We start from the raw sequence: 21,044 nt of genomic DNA on the forward strand, positions 1-21,044 counted from the left end.
GTACGCATCTCCTCTAATAAACTCCTAAGCAGGTTTGTTGCGTGTTTCGTGCCTCCTTCTCACTCGCACCAGGTAATTTCAACATATATAATAAACAAATTTTTAGAAAAAATAAAGCCACACCGTCCAGTGCTCTTCAGTTCTTGACAGTCACTCATTCATCAGGTACATAGCAGCCCACTTTCTAAGAGCTTTCTCAGTCAGCATGATGCCCACGGTCCCTCTGAGCTGGAGCTGTGCTGGCCAATAGTTCATTTCTTCTTCCTGTTCTTTTCTGTGTGTGGCATAGTTGTGTGTGTGTGTATGTATGTGTGGCATAGATGTGTGTGTATGTGTGTGTTCGTGTGTGTGTGTGTGTGTGTGTTTGTGTATATGGAAGCCGGGTGTCTTCCTCCACCATCACCTTATTTTTTGTGACAGGTTCTCCCATTGAACCTGAACCTCAACAACTGGCTAGTCTCTTTACCAACTGAGACAACCAGGTGCTTGTCAAAGAAGTGCATCACTAAATCAGCCATCTCCCCAAATTCTCAGCTCCTCTTCTTTGGTGTTTTCTTTCATTTGCATTGCTTGTTGATACAACATCTATGTAGACTAAGCTAGGCCTCAACTCTTTGTTGTTGTTTTTTGAAACAGGGTTTCTCTGTGTAGCTTTGGAGCCTGTTCTGGAACTCACTAAGTAGACCAGGCTGGCCTCAAACTCAGAGGGATTCCCCTGCCTCTGCCTCCTAAGTGCTGGGATTAAAGGAGTGTGCCACCACCGACTGGTTTAGGCCTCAACTCTTAATACTGCTGCCTCAGCCGCCCAAGATATGCCTTACCAAACCCAGCTTGTTTCTTCTTGTTAGGCTAAGTAATGCTCTGTCATATGGCAGTTTAATCGCTTCTAAAGACCTCGAAGATGTTTCCAGATGCGGACCATTACACATGGAGCTGTTATGAATATTGACAGGCTTCTGTGAGAATATCAGCTTTCATTCCTCTGGGAGGCATGCACAGGGGTATGCTGGGACATGTGATACAGGTGTGTTCGACTCTGGACGATACTACAAGGGTATCCACAGGACGGCAGGACCATTCAGCCCCACCAGCCACGTGTAAGAACCAACCTTCCTTCCATGCTCCACAGAGTGGGAGAATCTATATTTTCGTTTGCTTGTCTTAGTCATTTACCAAGTGCACAACAGAATGTCATTGTTTTAACTGTTTCCCTAAAGAGCAACGATGCCATTGGGCCTCTCTGTTCATGGGCCCAGCCGTTGTCTGCATGGCTTCCTTGACCAGGTGCTTGATGGGAGTTCAGTTCAGGAGATTGTTTTCATCAGAATTGTGGGGGCCCACAACTGTGAGTCCTGTTTCACCTGGAGGTCAGAGAGTTTGAGCTTATTTTGCTCTTTCAAAACAGGTGTGGCTACAAACAAGAGTCCTGACCTAGGGTGTGGTGACTTGGTATTTTGGACTTGAAGGTGACCCATAGAGGTGGATCCACTCCACCCTGACCGAAGGTCAGAGAATTCAAGCCTATTGCTGCTTCTTCGTTTTAAAATAGGAGTTTTGACATAGGGAGTGGCTGCCTACAGGATACTTGGTCTAAGGTGTATTCGTTGCATATCCCAAAACTTCAGAATGCTTTACTCAGGAAATCATGGCTTGGTGTCTCAAGTATTAAAGCAAGTACCTGTTCTGGTTGTCCTTTGCGTCATGTTAAAGAAGTCTTTTGCCTTCATCCCTCCCTTTGGATTGGGATATATAAACATATGGAAAATAAACATGGGCAGATTCAGTATTCACTGAGTTTCCCTCCCAATACTATCCTATGTCTCTGTATTTCTTTTGTATCTCTATCTTTTCTTCCTAAAATTTCTTTTTTCTTTTTCCTTTTTTTTCTTTGTTTGTCAAGACAGGTTTTTGTTTTGTTTTGTTTTGTTTTGTTTTTTGTAGGTTTGGAGCCTGTCCTGGAACTAACTCTTGTAGACCAGGCTGGCCTCGAACTCACAGAGATCCACCTGCCTCTACCTCCTGAGTGCTGGAATTAAAGGCATGCGCCACCACCGCCCGGCTTGGATTCTACAATTTAATGTGAAATACATCAAGAAAATAAATGGAGCTGGTTTGATGGCACATGCCTGTGAGGAAGATGAGGCTGAAGGATCGAGAGCTGAAGGGTCAGTCTGGGCCGCCAAGGAAGAACCTATCTGGAAAAAAATGAAGGTTTCTGTACCCTGATATTAAGCCTCCCCACTGACAGTAAACCAAATCAAGCCAAATTAAGGATTAGAAGTCCAGGTTTAATTAATAAAATTCCCCCAGATGATTCCTCAGCCCCCGGAGATGGAAAAGAGACCAAAAAATCACGCGGCCTTTTTCTAGAAGGGGCAGTTTAAAAACACTGTAGACGTGGTCTTGAGATTCTCCAGGGAAGAAGCTGCCTTTGGCAGTTTTTCTGAAAGGGGGCAGGGTTTGGAGAGAGGGGGGGGGGAGTTGGGAGGACTGAGGTGGAGCTCCACCTGAACAATAAACAAAAAGGAAAGAGGGAGGATAAGGTGTGCATTTAAGCCAACACTATCCCCGGACTAAAAGAAGCAGAGAGAAGGCTAGCTGAACGGAAGAAGGGGACCCACAGGAGGAGTGGGGGCAAGGAGTCAGGGAGGGCAGGAGGAGAGCAAAAACAACATGGGACTGGGGGCGCCACTCAACTGGTGAATGCTGCCTGGTGTATGGAAAACTCTGAGTTCCGTTCCCTGCACTGCAAAAAAATAAAAAAAAGTATGCAAATCTCATAATGAAACCCACTGTCTGTATACTAATTTCTTATTTTAGTTGAAGTCCTCGAGAACAGGGTGTGAAGCAGGGCACCAACTAACAGACCGCGCTTGGATGGCGGGAGGAAGGCAGGCCCAGAGAGCAGAACCAAGGCCAGCTCGCAAGCAGGGACCAGGCAAGAGCAGTAAGAGTCACTCCATGCACGTAGTGAAAATGGCTATAAAGCCTCCATCCAATTCCTCCATAAACCGGCCCCTGGTTGATTTTGGACGGACTTTATCGCCATCTGCTGGCGGAACCCGGTATCACCACAGCGTGAAGAAGGCTTTTGGAAAGGCGGCTCAGGCACCCACAAGGTGCTCCCAATTCTTGTCCGTGTCCCAGACACATGAGGTTCAGGTGGAGGGTCACACTTTATTACACAAGGTCCACAGAGATTGGCCTCATAAGAGGAGGTTCTGGGTCGGGCAGTGGTGGCGCACGCCTTTAATCCCAGCACTCAGGAGGCAGAGGCAGGAGAATCTCTGTGGGTTCAAAGCCAGTCCGCTCTACTTTGTGAGTTCCAGGGCAGCCAGGACTGTTACACAGAGAAACCCTGTCTCAAAAAAGCTCAAAAAGGGGAAGGAGAAGGAAAAAGAAGGAAGATGGGGAAGGAGGAGGAGTAATTCAGTCCAATCCCCCAACTAGATCACCTCACTGACCCTAGGGAGGCTTTCCAAACCCTTCTGCTAAAAATGAATAATACTATCTGGTGTGCAAATGGAGAACGTGGGCCTGGGGGAGAAGAGGAGGAGCTATAGCCGGAGAAGGAGGGGAGGGAGGGAAGAAGGAAAAGGAGGAGAAAAGAGGGAAGGAGGAACCCTGGCAGGCATGGCAGGTAACACAGCTGCAATCCCAGCACTCTGGAAGCTGAGGCAGGAGGATCACTAGTTCCCAGCCAGCCTGGCCCTGGGAAAAAGAAACAAAGTCATATGGAAACCTACCACTTTGTACAAATACTATACATTAACTTGTTGCTTTGAACAGGGTCTCTTTATGCAGCCCTGGCTGTCTTAGAACTCCATATGTCAACCAGGAAGATCAAACTCACAGAGATCATCCCCCTGTCTGCCTCCAGAGTGCTGGGATTAAAGGTGTGCACCACCATGCCTGGACCTACACTCATTTTGTAATGGATTGTATATAGATAGACACATGGCTATTGCTCCACCATAAAGATGAATGAGCTCATACAAAGACTGAGAAAAACAAAGTGGGGATCCTTCTGTGAAAAAAGTCTGGTTCAGAAAGACATCAACTACATGTGTCTCTCTCATAGCTGGAATCCTAAAAGGAGAAATGGAAAAAGGGGACAAGGGAGGGTAACAGGCATGGATATAACATGCATGGGTGACATGTCCTGGTGATGCTCTTTACTCTGGATAATGCGTGCTAATTTTAAAAAGAACAAGAACTCAGTGCCTAGTCATCTAGTGCCTGAGGTGTGCCGAGCCATAATCCTTACTAAACTCAACTCTGGTGTGTGTGTGTGTGTGTGTGTGTGTGTGTGTGTGTGTGTGTGGTGTGCACGTTTTTAGTTTGGAGAAATATAGACCGGTACTTTGGGTTTGGAAAGCAGAATGTTTTTTTAAGATTTATTTATTATATATACAGTGTTCTGCCTGCACATATAATTGCAGGCCAGAAGAGGGCACCAGAGCACATTACAGATGGTTGTGAGCCACCATGTGGTTGCTGGGAATTGAACTCGGGATCTTTGGAAAAACAGGCAGTGCTCTTACCGAGGCATCTCTGCAGCCCAGGAAAGCAGAATGCTTTAAGCACTGCTAATGGACCCTGCTAACAGGAGCATGGGAGACAGTGGTGCTGTGAGTTATTTGAACTACAGGAGTTCACTCAAGATGTTTCAGAGGAGAATTTCAGTATGTTGCCTAGAGATCATTCTTATGATATTTTGGTGAAGAAAGTGGCTGCCTTTCACCCTTGTCCAAAGAGGCTGCCTGAGACTAGAGTGAAGAGTTTTGGATTAATTCCATTGACAACAGAAATCTCAAAGCAGCCTAGTATAGACTCTGTGATGCGGTTATTAATGCTAACTCTAATGAAGATTTATGATGAAAAGAGCAAGCTGAGCAGGGAAAATTACAAAGTGTAAACTTTGAGGAGAAAAAGAGCACCAGGAAATGGAATGGAGCTAATCATGTGTTCAGGGAGATAAATGGGTTAAGAAATTGAGAAAAGGGAGTGGGACCTCAGGGCAAGATCCCACACAGTGAAATTTCCAACTATTGAAAAGGAAGTAAAGAAAAGCTTAGAGCAGGGTGTGGTGGTGCACACCTTTATTCTGAGGCAGAGGCTGGTGGAGCTCTGAGTTTGAGGCAGGCCTGGTCTACAGAGCAAGTTCCAGGACAGTCAAGCTTAGGCAGTGGAAGAAGCCATCAAAAACAGGAAGTTGGTGAAGATGTAATTGAATGAGGAGACCATGTTCCAGCCCCAGTACGCAACAAAACTTGGCAACATCGGAGACATGGTTCTGGTGTTAAGGATAGAAGAAAGGACCTATGGAATTTGCCTCTGCTGTTAAGGAAAGCCGCTGAGATTAGGCCTGTGTCAGGAGTGTCCCTGAATGGAGGCTCAGAGAGGCCGTTGTGTGAAACTATGAAGTTGAAGCCTGGATTCCCTTGGAGAACCCAATATGTTGGAGATGCCAGCGTCGCGGGATACCTGCCAAAGACAGCTGCCTACAGGGAGTGGAACCAACCCAAGAGGAAGATGTGTGTTACAGTCAACAAAGCTGAAAGGAATTGATCTGAAAAGTGCTTTGACATCAGACGTGGAGCTACAGAGTGTGGAGCCTGCCCAGCTGGTTTCCTGTCTTGTTTAGGCCCAGTACTTCCTCAACCTGCTCCCTTCCCTGCATTTTGGAATGGGAATGTATAACCTGTGCCATTATATGCTGGAAGTATGTTATATGCTTTTTTATTTTGATTTTTACAGATGATTACAGTTAAGAGATTGCACGAATCTCAGAAGAGACTTCGAACTTTAGACTTTAAAACATTGTTAGACTGTCATAGACTATGGGGACTTTCGAAGTTGGACTAAATGCATTTTGCACTATGATATTGTTACAAGTTTATGGGGACAGGGAGTAAAATGTGGTAGTTTGAATATAATTGGCCCCTATAATCTCAAAGGAAGTGTGGCTTTGTTGGAGTTGGCAAGGCCTTGTTGGAGAAATGTGTCACTGTTGGGAGGAGGCAGGTTTTGAGGTTTCCTATACTCAGGATACCATCTACTGTCTCAGTGGACTTCCTGCTGCCTACAAGATGTAGGATTCACAACTACTAATCCAGCACCACGTCTGCCTGCCTGCTGCCATGTTTCCCATCATGATGATGATGGGCCAAACCTCTGCAACTGTAAGCAGGCTGTGCCAATTAAATGTTTTACTGCATGAGAGTTGCTGTGGTTGCCGCATGGTAGTGGTGCATGCCTTTAATCTCAGCACTTGGGAGACAGAGGCAGGCAGATCTCTGTGAGCTCAAGGCCAGCCTGGTTTACAGAGCAAGTGCCAGGACAAGCTCCAAAGCTACATAGAGAAACCCTGTCTCAAAAAAAGTAATAAAATAAAAAAGTTGTTGTGGTCATGGTGTCTCTTCACAGCAACAGAAACACAAACTAAGATGACAGAGTGTCCTTCCGCACTACCAAACCAAAAATGATAGCCACACTCAAAGTCCCTCCCTACTACTTCCTGTGCATTTCTCTATCTGTCTTCCAATTCCCTCTTTACCCTCTATGGCTACTTCCTGTCAACTAGCCACTGGCTCTGCCTCCTGACCTCAGGTTTATTTTTAATTAACTCAATCTCAGGGTCCACAGTGTGATCAAAAACACTGCAACACCACCCTAAAAGTGAGCGGCACCATTCCCTAGGCTGAGATCTTGAACTGCGGAAACAGAGAGTGAGCTGAGCACAAGCGCACACCATTCTGCTTCCCAGCTGTGGACTGATACGGCCAGATGCCTCAAGCTCCTGCTGCTGGGATCCCTGCCACGGAGAACCACACCCTGGGGACCGTGAGCTCAAATGAGCACCGCCTCCCTTAGGCAGCTTTGGATGGGGAAAGTAAGAGGGCCGGGGAATGGAGAAAGCTTCATGATTGGAACTGCCTGAACCTCAGCACCTTTGCAGGAATTCCACCACACAGCTGAGAACAGTGAACTTCCCCAGAAGGTGAAAGTGAATGTACCTGCCCATAAGATGAAGTCAGTGGTGAACAAGAGTCAGGGCCACAGGCACAAGAAACATCCTCAAATACAAGAGCCCCAGCCCCTCATCCACAGAGGAGTGACACCCCAGATGACACCCCTGAGCCAGTGCTATCTCCCAGTGCCCTTGCCCCCTTTCTCCAGACCCTACATAGTGAGCATGGAAATGTCATCTCACGCCCATTTCCCATGGCCAGCTTGATGAGCACCCTCGTAGTTCCTAGTGCCGACATGAGACACCCCCCATCCAAACCCCAAGGCTGTGGGGGGGGGTCATCTTCACCCTGACATCAGGCTCATTGGGTCAGCACAGTGTAGAGCCAACTCCATCAGCTGGGATCCCAGCAAGCTTGAATACAGTGCTGAAAATCCCCAAAGGAGAAGCTCACCCATATGCCCGGCTAATACATTTGTGTCCATGAACCTCTTTCGCTAGCCAGGCTCTATGCCTCAAGACTACCCAGAAAAACCAATCCCTGCCCTGTGTCCACCGAATCCTAGTGACTTAGACTGAGGACCTGCACCCTCTCACCTGTGATGCCCATAGGACTTCACCTAAGATAACATTGCCCTTCTAAAGCTGCACAGACAGCAGCTCTCGGGACCCTCTAAGAAACCCCGACCTTGGAGCCCCTGATGCAAGCCCTCTTCCCTCAGAGGATCTTCTGCCTCATGGGACACTCATGGGGCACTCACGGGACACTCAGGGGCACCAGTCACTATCAGATTACTCAGCAGTGAGTAGAGATGATCGAGCTTTGCTCCGCTTTCAATGGCCAACAGACGCAGTCAGTCAAAAGGAGCGTGTGGGTGCAACTGTCCTACAGCCCCACTGCCTCTCAGAAACAGAGCCCCTGGTAGGTTAGACCACTGCGTGTTTATTTAAACTGTGGCATCTGTACCCCAGGATCCATCAAAGGTGCTTCCTTTCAAAGCCTCACCCATCTCCTCCAGCTGGAAAACAGTGTCCAGATGAGAGTCTCATGGACACAAAAAAGCAAAGCAGCCATCCTGCGTTCCCTTTGGAGGGTTTTACCTAATCTGGGGCTGGGGTTGCAATTCGGTAAATGGTTTAGCATGAGTTTGGTCCCCATCACAAAAAAAAAAAAAAAAAAAAAAAAAAAAAAAAAAAAAAAACACCTGGGGCCATAGCTCAGGATGGCACATTTGTTTCATACATGTGGCACCTGAGTGCCACCCCAAGCACTGGGTAAAGCGAGGCAATACAGCCCTGTCTGCCTACGAGGCCCAGGAGTGACACATCTGGCAGATGAGCCCCGCTTGCCAAGCCTGTCTCCACAGGCTCATCTGGGACAAACGTCTGTCTTTGCTGTATTTGTGTGGTTAGGGCGGGGACAGAGGGGTTTCGGGGGGCTGCAGAGTGAGAGAAGGAAACAACAGTCCTTTGGAGTAGTTCCAAATTGAGCCAAGAAGCCTGCAGCTGTGACATTTGTGCAGTCACTTGGAGCTGGAGGAGGCCTTCTTTGGAGGATTGGCTCTCAACAGGTAAGGGCCTGCCGTGTACTTCTGTGACTAGCTCTGCACCTAGGCTGAGTTCAAGCCATAGCCCTATGCATTTGGGGGAAGAGCAAGGCTAGGCCGGAAGAGAGATGGCCATCAGCACTGTGGACCCAGAAGGCTCCTGCGTGAATAAATCTCAAGGAATCTCTCTTCGACTTTGGCACTGACCTCAGCTGCTCTGGGCCCCAACTGTAAGGGAAGCTGAGCTCCCACTGGACCAGGAGGGAGCCATGGAGATGAGGGAAGGCCGCACTCCAGCATCCCTCCCCGATGCCATCAGAACAGCAGCCTAACCCCGATCTTAAGGCAAAGACCATTGCTGTGACGTGTCCAGCAAAGCCTAGGTGGGGCCCCATACACCAGCACCAAGCAAACACAAACCCAGCTTTATTGGCAGCAAGGACTGGGAATTTCTGCCTGGTTCAAGCAGCAAGGGAGAGGGGTGGAGGAGGGATTGTGGGTCAGAAGGGGAGTGGTTCTCGCACAGGAATGTTGAGTTCAACAGCCATGTCTGGGGTGCACCTGGCAGGAAACAGAAAAAGACTGTGAGGGGTCAACAGAGACACCAGGATCAGGGACAGAGAGGGGAGACGTCATCCCCAAGCTCAGTCTACAGCCACCTGCACATGCGCACACACATGCACAGGGGCAGGGGTGCCTGTACACACACAGGTCAAAAGTGGGAAGAAGAATAAGTCGGCAAGGACTAATGTACCCCTAAAAAGGACCAAGATCAGAGGGGAGCAGAAACTCATGTCAATGTCACGTCCTCGGGGAGTCCTTCCTTGACTGTCCCCACTTACAACCCTGGTTCTTCCAGGCTCATGGGGCTCACAGCAGTTCCACGCTCAGAGCTCGGTGTCCTAATGTCTTATCCCCCTCCCGGCTCTGTGGGGGCAGAGCCAAGGGTTACTCCAAGAGGAAGGAAGAAGTGAGATGGGAAATGCGTGACAGAGAAAGCACAGGACTGTCCTCTAAGCCAAGCTGCCACCATCTCCATAGGCTTGGCTGTGTCAATCTGGTGACTAATGGCATTCCCTCACAGAAGAAGGTAGCCGGGAGGGTCATGGAGCCCTTAGCTGAGCATCTAACTGCTCCTCCTAACCAGACATGTGGCTTCAGGGTCTCAGAGAGAGGCTAGAATTTATAGACTGAGAAAGAATAGTAAGAAGGGGGGGGGGTTCCACCCACACAGTTAAGGGAAGCCATCACCCATGCTGGAAGCACACACACTCCTGTCAGCGACCCTCGTGACCCAGACGCTGTAAATAAGCCCAACAAACTCATCGGGTTCTCAGAAGGAACGATGGTGGAATCAAACTTTGGTTTGTCATTGAAACCTTAGGAGGCAGATGTTGCTTGACATCTCCTCCCAGAAAAAAAAATTCTCTAAACATATGGTAACCCCAGCATTTGGGAGGCTTGAGCAGGAGAATCATATTCGAAGCCAACCTAAGTTACAAAGTGAGACTCAGTCTCAAAACACCAAGTAGGAGGTAGGCAAGGGTAGGACACAAAGAGAGGCCTGGGAAGAGACGGGAGACATAAGGGAAAATTATGTAATTTGCAAATGCTGGGCTCAGCCACCACAAAAGGTCCTGAGGTAGCATCATAAAGAGGTCTAGCCTGTTCCCACTACCATCTGGCCCTACAATAGAGTCTAATCCCAGGTAAAGCAGGCCCTGAAGGTTAATTTTGGAAGGAAAGACACTCTCTTCTTGGGGCACAGAAGCCTTTCAAACAGGAAAGATATCCTTCTGCCCTTGTCCCCCATATCCCTGGAACCAACCATCTGTGTCAGCTACATCAGAGATGGACAGAGAAAGCTGTGTCTAGGTTAGAGGCAGAGTGGAGGCACACCCAGGGTTCCTCCCCTCCACGCCGAGGCTCTTGCCATCTACCCCGATTGCCTTCCCTAGGAACGGGCCTGCACAGCCAAGCACGGCAGCCTAGCCTACATACTTGGGTCTCTGCAGTAGAATATCCTTAAAAACGACGTCTCGGGGATTCCAGATTTCTGCATACATTTTCTCCACCTCTGCAGTTAGTACCGGTATCTCCTTCTTCATCCGCTCAATTAGCTGAGGGGAGACACAGGAAGGAAGTGTGAAGTCCGAGCCTGGGGAAAAGGGACAATACTCGAAAGGAAGGTGTCTTGGAAGACGGTATGGGCCTTGTCACTATGGCGTGCCGGATTTAGGACCAGGAATGGGCCTTTCAAGTGAGGTGAAGGGACAGTGAAGAATGGAGGCAGGTGACAAAGAGATGGGACACACAACGTGAGAAAAAGGGACTGGTGGAGATGGGGACCTCGACTTGAAAACATAGATACTCACTCGGAGAGGGCGGAGCCTCGTCCCCTAACTCTGATCATGGCCCAGAGGGTGAAGGGAAGCAGCTAGTGTAGAGCCGGGGACATGTGAAGAAGCTAATGGGTCACGGCCTGCAATGGTGGCCAGCAAGGCAAGGTCCAGGCCAGCAGGAATCCCCTTTGAGAGGAACGCTGAGTAGCAGCAATGGTGCAGTCAAAGAAGAAGGCCAAACCAGAGCAGGACCCCTCCTGAGGACCAGGTCTGTGCAAGCCAAGGCCCACCTGCAGGTCCCGCGCGCACACCATGGGCCTCCTGGTGCCCTCACCTCTCTGAACCAGACTGTGCACCTCTGCAGGCGCCGGCTATCCTGCGTCTTCAGCATAAGTACCTCCTCATAGGGTTGCTGGGTTTTCTGGGGACAAAGGCAGGAGCACATAGGTGGCTGACAGGGACACCAGAGGCAGAGGACGGGGAAGCTAGGAGGGCCTGGAGACCCGCCACAGCACCCAGCTACTCACCACCATCAGAGACCACAGGATTTTCTTCTTCTTCTCCTGAATCATGTCGGAGAAACTCCCCAGGACCATGTCACGCATCTCCTTAAGGTTGTCCAGCTCGTCCTGGGGGGTGGCAAAAGGGGTTTGACCACCACTCGCACCTTCCACGCGGTGTAGGTATGGGGCCAAGGGCTCCCTTACCTGCTGGCTGTCCTTTGCCTGCTGCACCTGGCGTATGTGATTGGCGATCTGGACCGACCTGACGGAATACTCGTGGTCCATGTAGGTGCTCAGGAAACTCACCTCCTCGTGGGCCTTCAGGATCTCAGCATGCAGCTGTTCCACCTCCCGCTTCAGGCCTGGGGAGGGACAGCACAGGGAAGGGAGGGGCAGATGTCTGGGCCTTCCTTTAGAGAGCTTCCCAGGAGACCTCGGAAGTCCAGCTGTCTTTGGCCAGTGAACTGGGATCTGGGCTGAGGTGTGCCCACACGGGGTAGGAGGTGGTGGAAGCTGAAGTTGCTAGGGTCTCAGGCCCCAGAAAGGAGAAATGGAAAAGTACAAGGTCCTTAGACAGTCCCGCTTTGCTGACGGCTAAGTGGTCCCCACCAAGACTATCCCTGACTGGATCTCAGCATCCTCAGATACATGCCCCCGAGGAAGCAAGACCAAAGAGATAGGCGGACACTGATGTCCAAGACATGATCCTTAGCAGGAATAAGACAAAATCTGGCAGCCGCGATGGCTCACACCTATAATCCCAGCACCAGAGAGGCTAAGGTGGGAGGACAGCTGAGAATTCAAGGCCAGCCTGGGCTACTAAGTGAGTTCCAAGTCAGCCTGAGCTATACAGAGTATCGTATAAAAAGTAAACAAATGAAAGATAACACTATCTTGCCTTCCTCCACGGAGGTGATCCCCAGTGTCTCAGACTGCCTGGCACAAGCCCCCGGACACACACCTCCTCTCAGCATCTAGCCTCCCAGGGAGGGGCAAAAAAAATCACAGATCCAGAGCAATGGAAGCCAGGCCTGGGTCCCAGCCATTGCCTTGCAGAGGGACCTCGACAGGCTCAGCCTGGATTCCAACTCCTAGCCACATGGCCTGCAGGAGGGGCTTCCTCTCCCCGGCTTCGGTCTCCTCCTTGGCAGGTACGGTGTGAGAAAAGTCCCTGCATCCCAGGAGGGTACAGTGGGTGTGCAGCCACTGACACTCAACCACCCAGGCCTGGAAAACACTGAGCATGCTTCCCGCTTTGTAAGCTATTCGCTCTAGCCCGCAGCTGCGTGCTCCCCCCCCCCCAGAAGGCAGCACGGGCCTGGTAAGGAGCTGCCCTCCCCCAGAAGCTCCTGGATGAGGCGGGGGCCAGGGGGTCACCCCTTACTGTTCGTTTTGTTCTCCTCCTTTTCCTTCCACTCCTGGAGCTCAGACCTCAGCTGCTCCACACGCTTCTTGTTTGAGTACTCCAAGATGTCGATGACATTCTACAGGAGGGGTGAGGTCAGCTGACCACCAGCCCCTGCTGGTTCTCCAGCTCACAGTGGGCTGTGGCCACAGCACACTTCCACAGCCCCACTCCCGCCTCTGACGAGAGGCCGGAGAGCCACTACCTCCCACTCCAATCCTCGATGGACTCCTTGCCGTGGCTGAAAAGAGCCTGCACGATCTGGCCTGGGGTGAACTCGTCTTTCCCCCATCCCTCCCTCACACCTTGCTGTGCAGTCACCCATAGCAACTGTAGCTCTTTGTGCTCCCCTTCGCTCCCTCTCACCCCGTATCTGAGGCCCCTGTTTCCTCTGCCTGCAACACTCGTCTGTCCAATCTCACCAGTTCACACCTCTGCAGACTTCAGCTCAAGTATGGCTTTCCCCAGGAAGTCTTTCTGATGCACCAATGTCTGAATCAGAGCTCCCCTTGGGGCTCCCCAAGTCTCCTCAACTCCAGTACAGCACAGACCAAATGCCAACTGCAAGTGCCTGCAACCCCATTAGAGGTAAAGTTTTATGTGGGCACTCTCATGATAGCTGCTCCCCAAGGCCCATAGGTCTAAGGGGATAGAGGGATGTTCAAACCCCAATACCCACAGGTGTGATGTTGTGGGCGTATAAATCCCAGTACTGGAAGTATCCAAACAGGCAGATCCCGGAGACATGCTAGCCACTCAGCCTAGTCCAATACGCAAGCCTCAGGTTCCAGGGAGAGACCCCATCTCAATAAAGATGATGGACAGTGTCTAAGGAACAACAACACCTAGTGGCCTCCACATGCAAGGGTGTGCATGTGTGCATGCGTGTGTGTGTGTGTGTGTGTGTGTGTGCGTGCATGCGTATGTACGAGTGTGTGTCTGTGTGTTTGTGTGTGAACAAGAAGTTTGCTTGGGCTGAAGGGCAGTGTGGCTTTGGTCTCTGTTACAACTGGACTGTGTCTACCAAAACTTCTTAGGTGTAACTGCTTTTGGAGACAGGACCCTTAGGGAAGTAAATAAGAGGACAGGCCCTCATCAGAGAAGACCGGTGTGTCCCCACAAGACAGCAGCACTCTCTCCACACACACAGAGAAAAGGCTTAAGGACATGGTAAGAAGATGACCATCTGCAAAATAGGAAGAAAAGGCTACAACAGAAGCCAGCCCCGCTGACCCCTGACCTTACTCCTATGGAAGCTCCCCACCCTAGTACCTTCCTTCCTACCTCACGCACCCTGAGAGATTAATTCACCCCCAGCATCTGAACATTCCTCTGTACCTCACACATACCAGGTCAGCTCCGGGCCAACTGCAGTCCTCTACTCTCTGACTGTTCTCCAGCCCAGACCTTCCGTCCCTGGGACCTTCCGCCCTCTCCCCAGCACCAGGAGGATGCTTCGCTGGCTCTCAGACCCTACAAGCCACCACTGGGTTTCCTAATAGCAGGGTGGGCTCCAGATAGTACAAAGTTACTCCTCCAGCAAGATAACCTACTATACTCCCTAAAAAGAAAGAGATCGGGGCAAGGACAGCACAGATCTGGGGTAAGACTGCCTGGGTTCAAATCCTCGCCCCGATTCTTGCTATCCGGATGACCTGGAGCAAGTCCAATCCCCTAGCCTTGTGCTTTCCATTTCTTTATCTAAAAATGAGGACAAGAATATGAGGACAGTAGCCTGGAACGGACAGTCTGCCGGGCTGCTGGGAGGTATATATGACTGCACATCGAGCATTTGGTGTCTCACTGTGGACACTTTAATGGCAGTGGTGGTGGTAGTGGCAGCACCAAATAACTTTCTACTGCACAAATGCCAGGTGTGATAGCCACAACCTCCCTTTTGCGGTGGGTGTTACTGGGATCCACTCCACCAAGCTCCAAGATATAAGGTCAGCCCAAAGTCTCCAGGCTGGTAAGTGGGGACGAAGGGAGGCACTGCATTTCTCAGACAGGAGTCGGGAGTAGCCAGCAGAGGGCGCGCCTGCACGAGGAGGAGGCTAGCAGAGGGGAGGAGGTGGCTCACCCCGAGAATGCCCTGCTGCTGCAGCATTGCGCGCACGCTCAGGGCCATGCTGTCCTCCATGTCCTGGATGGACTTGATCAGCTCCTGGTTGAGCTTGCTGAGGAAGCTCTCGTGGCTGTAGAGCTCCTGGAGTGAGGTCCGCTGATTTCGAAGCATCGACTATGGATGTGGGGTGAGAGCGGGGAGGAAAGTAGCTGTATACATGCCCTAACTTGGGCGGGGGTGCACGCTAAAGACCCTCCCACGCCAGGCCTCTTGTGGTAAATGTTCCCAGTTGGTTCCCCCATCCCCTGCAGGTCAGAGCGCCTGGAAAAAGAGACACTGTTACCTTTTCACCCACTAAGCAACACACATACACACATACCCATTGTCACATCTCTGAAATGAGAATTCGTCTTACAGCTGGTGGCTCATCACCATCTAGTTACCAAACATCAGTTGATAAGGATACGCCCTATTACTAAAGACCTTTCAAATACATGAAAACTAGAAAGAATGAACAAGATAATGGCCCAGTTGGTTAAGAAGTCGGCAGAGATGACAGGCTAGGTTTGGACTAGATGCAGGGATGGGTGAAGTGAGAACACCCACATTTTCTTATCTTTTCTTATCATACAATGCCCCTGTGGAAAGTGAGTCTGAAGGGTAAGTGATTGCCCAAGGTTACACCCAGCGGTACATGACAGCAATAATGTTAGCAGTTAATAACAAATAATATTAACAACAACAACTGGCCCACGAGACACGAGGACAGGCAAGTGCTGTGACCTGCTCTACACATGACACACAGAATCGGTTCATCCTCCAGCTCACAAGTGGGGACTTAGGGAGGTTATGATACTGTCACACAGCCCGCCCGGAACTGAGAGTATTGAGACTGGGAAGCCAAACTTCAGAGTCTCAAAGTCTGTGTTTCCACTTTCCCACCTAAGGAGTCAGTGGGTTTTGTGCTGCCAGGAGCCCAATGCATGGTGGCACCGGCGTGTCATGCCAACACAGGCTGACACAGGAGGACTACCTGGCAAAACATGAACTATATACAAGTTCAGACTCCATAGTTTACCCAAGGTCACACGCAGCAGAGCTGCTGTTCATGGCTACTAACCACTCCACTTTTGCTCCCACATTCCCAGACCCCAAAATACAGAAATGCCTTGAGTGTGGTTTTGTTTTTGCTTTTTAAAAGCCACTCTCAAATCCCTAAGAAGAGAGCTTAAATTGCTGGTGAAATGAAAATCTGGGGACACACATCGACACCCCCTACTTTCTCAGTGACTCTGAGAAATGGGAATTTATGATCTCTGGTCTAGAAATTTGTCTAACCGCAGATCTAATATGGGGTGGTGGTGTCTCCTGTAAGACCTTGACCTCAATATGTAATCACACAAGTACAATCTCCACTCCGAACCTACTCCTTCTAGGACCCCATCCCACACAAGGGCCTTCCTTATGGTCTTGCTGGTCCTCCTTCCAGCAGCAAGTCACAACAGAAGAGCAGGCCGTGTTTCTGCGATCACCAGAGCAAGGACAATGCGTGGAGCTCTGCGAGTAGCCGCTGGATAAACTAAGGGGTGTCTCTTCTTCAGGGCGGGGGTTAATTCATTAGTCTGTTTCTCAAGTGAAGTTCAAGCCCTGCATTAGTACCCTGTACAGAGCCGTGTCTCCAACACCTGGAACAGCATCTTTCGCCATGCGTCTCTAACATCTGGAACAGCGTCCTTCACCAGGCGTCTCCAACACATGGAACAGTGCCTGCCTTCACCAGGCGTCTCCAACACCTGGAACAGCGCCTTCACCAGGCATCTCCAACACCTGGAACAGCGCCTTCACCAGGCGTCTCTAACAAGCTGTAAACATGCCCTCCCCCAACTGTCTACCTCTACTCTTCACTCCCCGACCACTTCCTCTAAAATGGCCTCCTGAACTTCTCCTGGGTTCCTTCAGCCTCCAACCGTAGTCTTGGCTTCCTCATACCTATATTGTCACTGTACCTGTTAGTGCCATTTTTGTCTTTGTTCTTAGAGACAGGTTCTCATTCTTTAGTCCAAGGTGGCCTTGCACTTACTCTGCAGGCTGGGAGGTCCTCCTGCCTCGGCCTCCCAAGTGCTGGGTTTACAGGCATGAACTACCATGTCCTCTGGCTTATTATTTCACGTTTTATATGTGTGTTTATAATCACCTGTCCCCAAGGCCAGAGTCCCGCCCTGGTGACTCTCCACGCTCAGGACAGGGCCTGGTCCACAGCAGGTGTTCAACCAGGACCTACTGAATGAATGAATGCTTACAAAAGACACAGCATGAAGAACTGCTGAGGGGCACAGGTCACTGTCCATATCCACACCCTGTATCACACAAAAACACACAAACTCTCCTACAGAGAGGATAAAAAGAACATCAGAAACAGACCTCCTACGAATGATCAGCCCATTGAAACCATCTGGCAAAAGGACGGCTGACAGGGAAACCATATATTTTTACTTTTATTTTTGACTCAGAGTCTCACAGTTTAACCCTCACTAGCCTGGAACTCACCATGTTCAAGGTCACCCTCTGCTACATAGTGAGTTAAGGCAAGCTAGCAAGCTAGGCTTCATGAGACTAGTCTTTCAACAACAACAACAACAAAAAAAAAGCTTTAAAATATGATTCAAGTGTTATACATAAAACAATGTATAACAGAGGTGGCCATGGTAACGCACACCTGTAACCCAGCACTCTGGAGGCTGAGGCAGGAGGACTGTGAGTTCAAGGCCAGCCTGGGGAAAAGGGTGGGTGAGTTAGCTACAAGGGTAGCAACTGACGAGCTTTTTTTTTATAAGCCTTTTCAAGCACCGCCCCATTACTTTTTGTTTTGTTATTGTTGTTTTGGTTTGGTTTTTTGTTGCTTTGGTTTTTCGAGACAGGGTTTCTCTGTAGCTTTTGGAGCCTGTCCTGGAACTAGCTCTTGTAGACCAGGCTGGCCTCAAACTCACAGTGATCTGCCTACCTCTGCCTCTCGAGTGCTGGGATTAAAGGCACCGTCCTGCCTGATTACATTTCTAATACAGAGAACTGGTCTAATTCAGTCTAAACTCAACATCCCAATCTTAACTGTTTGGGCCCCCACGCCGCTGTTTTCTGGCTGTGTGACCTGGTACAAGCCATTTCTTTCCCCATCTGCAAAATAAGAATAGTTAAGTGTGCCCATGAGCTTGCTGAGTGGAGGAAATTGACCGGCGTTGCTGCAGTCTGTGGAGCTGTGTCTCCTGCTCTGGGCCTCTCTTACCCGCATCAGCCGGAGCTTGGCCTGCATCTTCCCATGGTGCGCTTGCTCCCTTCTCCGCGGCCCTCGCGGATTCTTTGCTTGGTTTGCCATCTCTCCATAGTTCTGGGACTGCACTGCTGAGGACAGATGGGAAAGGGGAGAGAGAGGATGAGAGAACACACAGGCTGGACCCAGGTCCCAGAGAGTGCCATCAGCTGAGCCCAGCCCCAGGCCCACTCGTTCACAGATTTACTGCGTCTGTGACACAAAGGAAAGAAACTGCTGCCCACAAAGAAACCCCTACTCTGAGCTTTGTTATAGGAGGGATGAGCCCAGGAGAATGCAGTGACAGGGAGATGACAGAGGGATGGCCAAGGACAGGGCCCTTCCCCCACGAATTATAAATTTCACTTTCCTTCGAGGTTCAGTCTATTCCCTGGAGGGTGAATTTAATGGAAACATTGAGGTAAACCAGGCCAAGCCCACTGTCAACCAGAATGAAAATTGAGCCTACCACCAACATCATCCCCACCACAGTCAAACATGGTGGTGCACACCTTTAACATTTGGGAGGCAAAGACGGGAGGATCTCTTGTGACTTAGAAGCCAGCCAGGACTACATAGAGACACCCTTTCTCAAAAAGCCAATAAAATAAAATAAAGAACCTACCCCCTCTGTGTTCTTCCAGCCCCAGACACAGAAAGGGGCAGCAAGTGGGGGACAGCGTGTCAGACAACTCCAAATCCCTGCTCTCCCCACCGGGCTGGTAGGAAGGACAGCTGAGTGGGAAGGGCTTTCTAGCAGGTCTCTCACCCAGAAGGCCATGCGTTTCTAGCCCCTCGGTCCCCCTATAAGATGGGAATAGCCATGCCTGCCTCATAGATGGGTCATGAAGGTTGGATGAGAAAGTCACTGTGCCCTAAGGTGTTTTGCATAGTACCTATCACATCTTCAGGGCTGGCTGAACTATTATTTCTAGCGATCACAGCAGCTATGCAGAACTCCACCGGGCCATCTCTGCAACGCTGTGAGTGGCAGTCAGACAGAGCAAAGGCTCTGGGAGAGCAGATGCTAGGATCCCTGCTGGGGATACTGCTCAGCTGGAGCAGTGCTGGCCCAGCATGCACAAAGCCCTGAATTTAATCCTTAGTACTGCATCAGCTGGGCATGGTGGCTCCAGCCTATACTCCCAGCACTCAGGAGGTGGAGGCAGGAGGATGACAGCTTGGGCTGCAGGGAAAAGGAGGAAGGGAGAAGGTATGAAGTGGCTGGGTGGGAAGCAACACTTTGCTTCCTATCAGACAATTCTGTACCAACATGGAACCACCACTCTGCTCCTTGTCTCCAGCCTCGGTCTCCACTGACATCCCTATTCCACATGAAACTATTCACTTGAGAACCATACTAAATATTTAACAGATTAAGATTCTTAATTCTGGGAAATTTTAATATTTAGTGCTAAGATGATAAGTTACTCTTATTACATATATGTTAACTACAGAATTTTTTTTTTTTTTAGATTTTTGAGACAGGGTCCCATGTAGCCTAGACCTAACTATGTAGTCATAAACAGCTTTCTCCTAATCCTCCTGCCTCTGCAGAGGGGTTCACAGGCATTTGCTAAACTGAACTACTGGGACTTTAAAAGAATATAAGGTGGCTGGGCGGTGGTAGCGCACGCCTTTAATCCCAGCACTCGGGAGGCAGAGGCAGGCGGATCTCTGTGAGTTTGAGACCAGCCTGGTCTGCAAGTGCTAGTTCCAGGACAGGCTCCAAAACCACAGAGAAACCCTGTCTCGAAAAAGCCAAAAAAAAAAAAAAAAAAAAAAAAAAAAAAAGAATATAAGGTTACCCACATGTAGAAGTCTGGTGTTAACATGCTCTTGTTACCTGAAGCTTGTTAAATGTTCCATGTGATTTCTAATTTGATTAATTTATCTATTACTATATAAAGACTCCCATCATGTTGGTTGTTGCTGATAAAAAAAAAAAGAAGAAGAAGTCTGGTGTTAAGTGGTGTTAAGATATATAGAATTAATACCAGTGTTTGTTGGGCTACCTGAAGGACTGTGAGTCAGGGATGATACAACCATACACGGCATAGATGACTCACAGGCGGCTGCATCCCCAAAGCCCATCCAAGCAGGGGTGAAAATTCATGAAAACTGTGTTTCTGGAGCTCCCTACTGGGAACAGGAGCTCTGCCATAGCTCTCTAGGCAGCTGGGACTGGTCATAAATTCTAGAGGAAGGGCCTTGCAACTCCTTTTAAGGAATTTCCTGGGCCCTGTAACTTTCCTTTACTTCCTGGGCCCTGTAACTTTCCTTTACTTCCTGGGCCCTGTAACTTTCCTTTACTTCTCTCCCATGGGATGGGGATGGTGCCTGTATTAGGGTGGAAACAGCTACACAACAGAAGGGCTGCTCTTTACTGTTCAGGCTACCCTTGAACTTCCGATCTACTGCCCCAGCCTCCAGATGCTGAAGGCTGTGTGCACCACCATGCCTAGCCCACACGATTCTTTTTCACAGTTTCTGAGTCAAGGCTCAGAAAGATGAAATACTTCTCCAAGTGAGTAAATAACATCCCCAAGACGCAAACCCACATCTGCCTGAGCCAAGACCTCAGAGTTTCCCTGGGAAGGTTAACGATGCTATGATAGACTCTATTAATTCCCCACATGGCTTGGGCCCCTCCTGAACATAGAGCCAGACACTTCCCAGCTTCCCAAACTGTCAGACATGGTCACATGATGAGACATGGGCAGTTTGTGGAAGGAGTACAAATGGTATACGTTGTCACTTCAGGTCTGAGTCCCCTTGTTCTTGCTCTCTCTTCCCTCTCTGCCAGCAGAGGTCCTCAAGGGTTTACCAAACATTAGATCTTTTTTTTATATAAAATATTTATTTATTTATTAAGTATACAGTATTCTGTCTGCGTGTATGCCTG

General features: G+C 49.6%; 1 protein-coding gene across 7 annotated transcripts in view; it reads right to left on the bottom strand.

Moving 5' to 3' along the window:
- Nucleotides 1-8,519: 8,519 nt before the first annotated feature.
- The window catches only part of CUNH20orf96 (chromosome unknown C20orf96 homolog), a 17,303-nt gene continuing 4,778 nt past the window's right edge, over nucleotides 8,520-21,044 (bottom strand). For 2 of the 7 annotated variants that reach the window (XM_050151339.1, XM_050151338.1), the window contains 8 exons: nucleotides 18,116-18,231; nucleotides 14,851-15,009; nucleotides 12,750-12,849; nucleotides 11,570-11,727; nucleotides 11,390-11,491; nucleotides 11,197-11,283; nucleotides 10,522-10,640; nucleotides 8,526-9,081 (listed from right to left, as the gene is read on the bottom strand). In XM_050151339.1, the coding sequence (XP_050007296.1) occupies nucleotides 9,021-9,081; nucleotides 10,522-10,640; nucleotides 11,197-11,283; nucleotides 11,390-11,491; nucleotides 11,570-11,727; nucleotides 12,750-12,849; nucleotides 14,851-15,009; nucleotides 18,116-18,231 (902 nt within the window). In that variant the 3' untranslated portion in view covers nucleotides 8,526-9,020. The other 5 variants (XM_050151335.1, XM_050151333.1, XM_050151340.1 and 2 more) reach the window with 5 other exon arrangements.

This window comes from Alexandromys fortis, unplaced genomic scaffold (genome assembly GCF_014885135.2).
Source record: "Alexandromys fortis isolate MF-2015 unplaced genomic scaffold, M_Fortis_MF-2015_v1.1 scaffold_27, whole genome shotgun sequence".
In the NCBI taxonomy this organism is placed as follows: Eukaryota; Metazoa; Chordata; class Mammalia; order Rodentia; family Cricetidae; genus Alexandromys; species Alexandromys fortis.